At 42.1% G+C, this 9,155-nt stretch overlaps 1 protein-coding gene across 1 annotated transcript; it reads left to right on the top strand.

Moving 5' to 3' along the window:
- The first annotated feature begins 595 nt into the window (after positions 1–595).
- LOC138873733 (uncharacterized) lies at positions 596–4,986 on the top strand. The gene is made up of 8 exons (XM_070152210.1): positions 596–688; positions 770–1,066; positions 1,181–1,370; positions 1,452–1,594; positions 1,674–1,938; positions 2,457–2,843; positions 2,928–3,148; positions 4,522–4,986. The coding sequence occupies exons 1-8, from the start codon at positions 596–598 to the stop codon at positions 4,984–4,986; spliced, it is 2,061 nt and encodes a 686-aa protein (XP_070008311.1).
- Positions 4,987–9,155: the final 4,169 nt, after the last annotated feature.

Below are 9,155 nucleotides of genomic sequence, written 5' to 3'. Positions count from 1 at the left end.
CGAAGTCGACTATGAGGTGCCGATAACAATGGGAAGACATTTCCTTGCAACAGGGAGGGCATTGGTTGATGTGGAAGTAAGAGAGCTCACCTTCCGGGTGGGTGACGAAAAAGTTGTCTTTCATGTGTGCAAATCAATAAGGCAGCCGAATAGTACTGAAGTTTGCTCTTTTGTGGATTTTGTCACGTAGATGATAGTTGATGATACTAGTGCCATGATCAATGTAGAGGATCCTTTAGAAGCGGTATTGTTGAACCTTGATGTGAATGAGGATGAAGGTAGGGTGGAGTGTGTCAATGCTTTGCACGGAATAGGTTCTTATTCCTATGAGCCTTGTAAGCTTTCTTTGGATCTTGAGAACAGAAAAACTCCAACAACAAAGCCCTCAATTGAGGAACCTCCTGTTTTGGAGTTGAAGCCTTTGTCTTCACACCTCAGGTATGAATTCTTGGGCCCTAGTTCAACTTTACCTGTTATTCTTTCATCATGTCTTACTAACGTGCAGGTAGATGCGACACTGGAGGTGCTCCAAAGAAGGGAGAAGGCAATTGGATAGACTCTAGCTGATATTTGGGGGATAAGCCCCGCCTTTTACATGCACAAGATTATCCTTGAAGATGATGCCAAACCCTCTGTGGAACATCAAAGGAGGTTGAACGAGACTATGCAAGAGGTTGTCAAAAAGGAGGTAATCAAGTGGCTAGATGCAAGGGTTGTGTACCCCATCTCGGATAGTTCTTGGACTTCACCAGTGTAATGTGTGCCGAAGAAAGGTGGTATGACTGTGATCACCAATGAGAAAAATGAGTTGATTCCCACCAGGACTGTCATCGGATGGATGGTGTTCATGGACTACCGAAAGCTGAGTAAAGTGGGCCACAAAGATCATTTTCCATTGCCCTTTCTTGACCAGATGCTGGATAGACTTAATGGGCGTGCCTTCTACTATTTTTTGGATGGGTACTTAGGTTACAACCATATTTTGATTGCTCCAGAAGATCAAGAGAAAACCACATTCACATGTCCGTATGGCACCTTTGCATTTTCTAGGATGCCATTTGTTTGTGTAATACACCAGCTACCTTTTAGTGGTGTATGATGGCTATATTTACCTACATGGTGGAGGACTTCTTAGAAGTGTTCATGGATAATTTCAGTGTTTTGGGTGACTCCTTTGAAGAATCTTGACAAAGTGTTAGCCCGGTGTATAAAGACAAATCTTGTGCTTAACTGGGAAAAATGCTACTTTATGGTCGAGGAGGGCATTGTCCTCAGCTATAAGATCTCAAAGAACGGAATAGAGTTGGACAAGGCGAAGATTGAAGTGATTTCAAAGCTTACTCTTCCTACTTCAGTCAAGGGGGTTAAGAGTTTTCTTGGGCATGCGGGGTTCTACCGAAGATTCATCAAAGACTTTTCTAAGGTAGTGAATCCTTTGTGCAAATTATTAGAAAAGGATGCAAAGTTCGTGTTTAATGATGAATGCATGAAGGCTTTTGAACTTCTCAAGTACAAATTGACAACCACTTCCATTATTACCGCACCCAATTGGATCTTACCTTTTGAGCTCACGTGTGATGCAAGTGATATTGTGGTAGGAGCGGTCTTGGATCAAAGAGTAAACAAGATGTTTCACCTAGTGTATTATGAAAGCAACAATGAATGATGCTCAGGTAAATTACACAGTGACGGAAAAAGAGTTGCTAGCAATTGTGTTTGCAATGGAGAAGTTTAGGCCTTATCTCATGGGTGTCAAGGTGATAGTTCATACTGACCATGCAGCACTCCGCTACTTGATGACAAAGAAGGATTCTAAGGCTCGGTTGATGAGATGGGTTCTATTGTTTCAAGAGTTAGACCTTGAGATTATTCATCGAAAAGGGAGTGAAAACCAAGTGGCGGACCACTTGTACCGCTTGGAGGAGGAGGGGAGGCCCCGTAATTGCCTCGAAATTAATGACCGATGAGCAACTCTTCTCCGTATCTGTGAATAGCATTCCTTGGTTTGTGAATGTTTCCAACTTTCTTGTGACCGGTATTGTTCCATGTGAGCTCTCTTCTAACCAAAGGAAGAAGCTTAAACGAGATAGCTTGGACTACTACTGGGATGAGCCTTATTTTTTCAAAAATTTGTAATAATGGTATGATCCGGAGATGTGTTCCGGAAGAGGAGCAAATGAGTATTCTGGATGCTTGTCATTCCTCTCCCTACGGTGATCATCATGGTGGGGCGAGGACAGCTTCAAAGGTGCTTAGTTATAGTTTTTATCGGCCTACATTGTACAAGAATGCGGGTGAGCTTGTGAAGAGATGTGATGAGTGTTAGAGAGCAAGTTGAATTTCAAAGAAGGATGAAATTCCTGTCACCACTATTCTTGAGGTTGACATATTTGATGTGTGAGGCATTGACTTCATGGGTCCTTTTGTGAGTTCATGTGGCAACACATACATTCTAGTGGCCGTTGATTATGTTTCAAAGTGGGTCGAGGCTGTGGCTTTACCCAACAACGAGGTCCGGAGTGTGGTGGCTTTTCTCAAGAAGAATATCTTTACTCGGTTTGGCACTCCTAGAGCAATCATCAGTGATGGGGTTTCTCATTTCCGTAATAAGGCATTTGACACTTTGCTTGTAAAGTATGGTGTCAATCACAAGGTTTCAACTCCTTACCATCCTCAGGCTAGTGGGCAAGTTGAGGTCACCAACAGGGAGATTAAGAGCATATTATCAAAGATTGTCAATGCAAATAGGACTGGCTGGTCAAAGAAACTAGATGATGCTTTATGGGCTTACAAGACTACTTACAAGACTCAGATTAGTATGTATCCGTACCTGTTGGTATTTGGTAAAGCTCTCCATCTTCCGGTTGAGTTAGAGCACAAGGCCATGTGGGCTTTGAAAAAGTTAAATCTTTAATGGGATGTTGCAGCAAATCTCCAGGTAGAGCAACTCAATGAGCTTGATGAGTTCCGGTTGCATGCCTATTCCATCTCGTCCTTGTATAAGAACAATATGAAGTACTTACATGACAAGTATGCCCGTAGCAAGGAATTCAAGGAAGGTGACTTGGTTCTCTTATTTAAATCACAGTTACGACTGTTCCCGGGAAAGCTCAAGTCAAAATGGAGTGGTCCTTTTGAGGTGGTGCATGTAACTCCATTTGGTGCACTTGATTTGAAATAAAATGGTGAAATCTTCAGAGTTAATGGGCATAGAGTGAAGTACTATCTTGGAAAGTTTGATGACATCCACATGGTGGCAATGATCCATCTCAAATGATTGATGGTAACATGTGTCGTGCCGCGACGTTAAATCAGGCGCTTCTTGGGAGGCAACCCATGTGTTTTTCTTCTTTTTGATGTTCTTCTTAGTGTAGGATTTGTTTTGAACTAACTGGTTGTGAGATGTGTGAAGGAATGTTTGATGTAGTGCAGGACAAAGCTGGAAAAATTTGGCAAAGTCTATAGTTGGACCGCTGACAGTGCTCCATTTTTTGTGGTGAGCGGTGGCCAGTTTGTGGAGGCGTAATTTGGTAAAGGACACAGGCTTGAAAAGTCTAAAATGAGACTTCTCTGAAGTTTCATCCGCGTCCACGGAGGATTTTTCGCGGTCAGTGGTGCAAGTTCGCGGCCACATCCCATTTTCCGCTCTCGCTAGAATTCTCAAACCATCAACCCTTCTGTAAGTCAAACGCGCGGACCGCGATGAAATTCCGTGACCGCGCCAGGTAAAATCGGTGGGTCCCTAGGTACTTTGTATAAATAGAAGATCAAGAGACCTTTTACCCTTTTTGATCTCTGAATTCTCAAGCTTAATTTTCACTATTCATCTGAGCCCTAATCCGCATAAACCACAAAAATTAAAGTCCATTCTCATCACTCATCACACAACTGATAATTTCATTTCATAGTTGTTCTTCAATTTGTACTTGTTTTTCTTTTGTTTGTTAGTTTTTACTTCTTCTTCTTCTTCTTCTTCTTCTTCTTCTTCTTCTTCTTCTTCTTCTTCTTCTTCTTCTTCTTCTCTTTTAAGTTTTTATTAGGATTCATTAGTGTTAATTATATTATGCTTATATAGTTAGGGTTGATTAATTAATACCTAGTTAGGGTTAATAGTGTATCTGATATCCTCTAAATGCAAGAAAAATTGAAACCCTAGGTTGCTCATTTCGTTTTTGAATTCCGCGGTCAGCGTTCATGTGCAAAATCTGAGTTTGGAAAAGTCTGCTGACAGCGGCCCGCTTTACGCGGCCATGTTGCAATTTTTGCGGTAAGTGGTACATATGTTCAAAGAAGTTCACAAAATGGGTCCAAGATTGCGGTTGTTTTCCCGCGGATAACGGTGCAACTTCCGCGGCCGCGACCCTTTTTCCGCTCTCAGCGGTGTTCATTCCGCGATCGCGCTTCTTTAGCCGCTGTAAGCGGTTCTAAGAATTGTTACAACACTGTAAATTGTTCATCTGCTTTTCTTTACTGCTTCTTCTAGCACCAATACTAACTAACTTTCACTGATTATGTGTGCAGACAATGGTTAAATCAAGAGGTAGTAGTGACAAACAAAAAGGGAAAGTAGAGTCCTCGCGGAGTAGGGGACGAGGACAAATGAAGTTACCCCTAGCAGTCCGGCAATCAATTGGAAAAATGCGGAAAAATATCAGAGCTGCATCTCACTCAAAGGGAAGTGACTATATTCCCTCCCGAGAGGCCTTAGAGGGTGACTCTGTGCCCACACATGTACCAGACTTCCTAGGGAGATTTTTATTGACAAACGTGCCTACACCCCCAGCCTCTCATACTGATCCTATTTCTTCTGAGTCGTCTGATGGCTTAGCGGAGAGTAGTGAGTCCTCGGCATCAGCTTCTCCTACAGCTTCTTTACCTGGACAGGACCCTATAAACGTAGATGCTGAGGAACCAGATGACGGGAGAGGGGGGGATACCCAGACTAGAGGTTTTGAAAGGACAAGAAACCCGGTGGTATGGCAATAGAGATTTGTCAGTGAGCAGGCCTACCACAAATTTCGGGAGTGGTGGACTCAAAGGTCATTCATACATGAGCGTTAGTTTATAGAAAGGGATCTTCTGCCCCACAACCCCAATATGAAGCGGCCATTTGAGGAAAGAGTAGGGTGGAAACACTTTACAAGTGGGCTGCCGGATGCTAATGAGCACCTAGTTAAGGAATTCTGCATCAATGTCGGCCACATCAAAAAGGGCACATTTGTGACTAATGTGCGGAACCTGAAGATTAGGTTTGATAGGAAGATTCTGAACAACTATATCGGATTCAATGATGAAGATGAGTCATTGTACTTAGAGAAAGTGGCCATGGATGAAGCAGCCCACCCGTGGTTGGCATCAATACTTGCTCTCCCAGGTACTACTCCAGCTTGGTTTATAGTGGGGGTCCCTATCTATAGGAACACCCTGAACTTTGAGGCAAAGAGCCGGGAGACATTTGTCTGCAGCAGATTAGACCCCACTACTCATAACAGTGACATGCTGGTTTCCCGAGTGATTATAGTGGCGACTATCATGGCGGGGTACCCGATCAATGTCGGGAATATCATGTCCAGGGTGATCACCAAAGCCGTCAGCAAGGGAGAGGAATCCTACCCCTTTCCGAACTTCCTTACCATGTACTTTGAGGATCAAGAGGTTGACAAAAGGGACTTTGATACCAAGGTGAAACCCAAGAGGCCCTTCTCATGGTAGAGCCTTCAAGGTCCAGGCAACCCCAAATCCAATGGCAAAGCTACTACTTCTACTGGCCAGTCTGAAGAGCCAGCAGTAGTGGTCACTGCTTCTGAGCCTCCCACTGCCATACCAGATCCTCCCCCCCCATCTACTTCCATGCCTTCCTCAGTGCCCTGCTCGTCAGCATACCCTTTGACTGCATATAGGTTGAACCAGACTCTCTCAAGTATCAACAACTGGATGCAAGCAACAACATCAAAGTTGTCTGTACTATCCAGCTCAGTGGCAGCCCAGTCAGTTCCCGCACAGCCTTAGGTGCCAGCTTCAGTTGAGGAATCTCTCAAGGAGCTTCTGGATAACCAGAAGCTCATCATTGATGCTCTTGCAATTAAAGGAAAATCAATTAAGAAGCTGAGCAAGCAGACAAAGAAGCTGAAAAGGACTCGGGCCTCAGAGGAGTCAGTGAAGCTATTGAGAGGAGAGGTGGAGAAGATGAAGTCAACTGGTGACATACCATTGGAGCTATTATTGGAGGATCCACTACCAGCTACTCAGGCAGAGTAGGTACCAGAGCAAGAGGCTGAGGGAGAGCCTAGGAGGAGACGACTGATTCCCCAGGTAGATGACTTGGAGATTAAGCTAGAGGACCTCGAGGGAGGTGATCCAGGGACCCAGCCACAGGACCCGATGCAGACAGAGGACCTATAGGGAGTTTTCTTTACTCTCTAACCTCTTTTTGATCTTATTTTTTCTATTTAGCATTGAGGGCAATGCTAGTTTTCATTTGAGGGGGTGGTCCTATTTTGATGATTTGATAATTGAATTGTAATTATAATACTGATTTTTCTTTATTGTTGATTTGCACTTTTTGTATGTATATAACTTTACCATTTACTTTTTTACTTTTCGTTATTTTTCAATTTTGGTATGGATATAAAGTTACTTTTCCATGTATATATTCATTCCCTCTTATATATATTCGTCTCTATCCCCTATTGTACATATTCAGTTTACTTTTCGTATTTTACTTCATAACTTCTTTAGCAATTTTTTTAATAGCATAGCTTCTTATTTCATTTAGTAGCTTCTTTTTCAGTTCGTAGCTTCTTATTTTTACAAGTTTTCGTAATCAATAAACCTTTGGTTTTCTTAATGCCACAGTCCTTTTCAAAGGTGGAGTTTGTGTGAACCGGGTGGCTCTTCCCGATGATGGATGGCATGACAACCTTCTTAAGGGTATGAGTCTGTTTTCTTTTCAATTTTGTGTAAATAGTAGCTAGTGAACAATAGTGCCTCAGGCAAAGCTTCACTTGGGCCTAACATATTTACCTTTGACCTTATGATTAAAAACAAATTGGTGTGTATATGATGGTGATAGTTGTGACCTTGAGACTCTTGTGCTGACTAAACAATCATCGAGTGGTTTCTCAGAATCATTTGTGTTGCTCAAATCTTAGCCTAGGTTGTTGTGAGCCCTCGACTCTGTCTCTTTAGTAATCCTATAGCTTGTGTGGTGAGGTATTGATTTGCAAGTCCAAGTCCCGTGCCAATAAGTCTAGAACTTGCCCTAAATGTTTGTCTAGGCGAAATACTAAGTGTAGCTCGACTTGAGAAGTGATTGCAGGCTCTCTTTTATCCAAATTGAGACTTGAAAACATCCATAGCCCACCAAAAATGATATCCCTAGTTAACCCCGTTGAGACATAGCCCTTATTCTTTCAAAAACCATGATACAAGCCTTTATCCGTTCTAAAATGATCCTCTCTTGGCACCCAATCTTTCCTTAGCACAAATTGGCAAAAGTATAAGTTTGGGGGGAAGAGACGAGGAATGCAAAAGTGATAAAAGGTACAAAATAAAAAAAAAAGGTAAGGCAAAAGAAAAAGAAAGAAAAGCCAAAGAGTCAAAAAGAAAGTGAATAATGTAGAAGAAATGAAGGAATTTAATAAAAGTAAAGATGAAAGGCTTGGAAAGACCAGAAAGGAAAAAAAGGATTGACATGAACAAGAAAGAGTGAAAGTGTGTCACTCTAGCCCCTAAGAAAGAAGTAAATGACTCAAAGAGTCAAGAAAATGTGAGCCTAAATAAAGGAAATGAAGTGCTTAAGGAAAGATTAAACCTTCATTGACCAATACATCCTAGTTGAACCAAAAGCCTTCATTACATTCCCGCAAAAGCCCTATATGATCTTGAGTTGAGTGAGCTTACATTAGTGGTGACTCACATAATGGGCAAGCTTATTTTACTTAGAGCCGGACTTGTGACCTTTCTTTGAGAGAGATGAGTATGTTTTTCACAATCCTCGTTCTGAGTGATACAATCTAAAAGTGAAATTTGCATATGGAGAGTCAAGGAGTATGAGTTTGGGTTCCATAACGACCAATGTAGTAGAACGATTTTTCTTGATGAGTTGAGTCAACTCTTGATGCTTTTGTGTCGCACTAAATCCATGGTGCTAAAAAGGTTGTGTCTTGTTAATAATGCATTTGAGTTGAGAGTAATTGTTAGTCCTAATTGGTTGTTGATGAGGTTACTTTAGGACAGCTGAAATATTTCCTTTCTTTTACCTTGAGGAGGTGGGAATTACATTGTTTGCTTGAGGACAAGCAAAAGCTTAATTTTGGGGGAATTGATAACTAGGGATTCTAGCTTATTTATCCTCCTTTTTTGCTTAGGTTTTGGATTAAAAGTATATGCAAGTATTACCGAAAGCTAAGATATTATGCTTGTCTGCAGTGTTTAGTCAAAAAGAGACAAAAAAGTCATAACCAGCTCATAAAGGAGTGAAACATGCACAAGTTCAAAGCTGAGTCAAAAGGGCAATGACAGCTAAGAAATAAAAGTGAACGCGGAGTTTCACCACTGAGGCGGTCTTAACTACGCTCGTAGCGGTAGCAAGGTTAAGAGAGTCATTTATTGGGCTTAATAGTCACCACTGCCCACAGTGAAATTGCGTGGCAGCGGTATCATCTGATGCGGCCGCGGTCCAATTCTCGCCCTCAGCGGAATGAAGAATCAAAGAACTATAGTTGGAGCTCAAATTGAAAGGCGCGGTCCGCGAACAGATTTCGCAGGCGCAGTTGAAGGAGCGCTGAGGAGGGAGATTTTCCGCTCCCAGCGAACTCAAGCTCAGATCCAGCTCAGAAGAGAAGAACCGCAGTCCGCGCTTGCTTTTGCGCGGCCGCAGAAGTCCTAGCACTGAGGAGACCTATTTTCCGCTGTCAGCAGAATATCCATAGGGGCAATTTTTTCCGAAAAAATTTAGCTGTGTATAAATAGTTCTTTTTTAGATTTTTAGGGTATCTGTTGTTTTGGGGGGCACATGAACGGCTTCTTTTTGCTTTTTAGAGTAATTTTAGAACATCTTTAGTAATTAATCTTAGATTTCACTCTAGTAGTTACTCCCTCCGTTCCAATTTATGTGAACCTGTTTGACTGGGCACGGAGTTTAAGAAAAAAAA

Source organism: Nicotiana sylvestris, chromosome 7 (assembly GCF_000393655.2).
Source record: "Nicotiana sylvestris chromosome 7, ASM39365v2, whole genome shotgun sequence".
Taxonomy (NCBI): Eukaryota; Viridiplantae; Streptophyta; class Magnoliopsida; order Solanales; family Solanaceae; genus Nicotiana; species Nicotiana sylvestris.
Note: the sequence above shows the minus strand (reverse complement) of the source record. Positions and strands in the feature narration are given on the sequence as shown.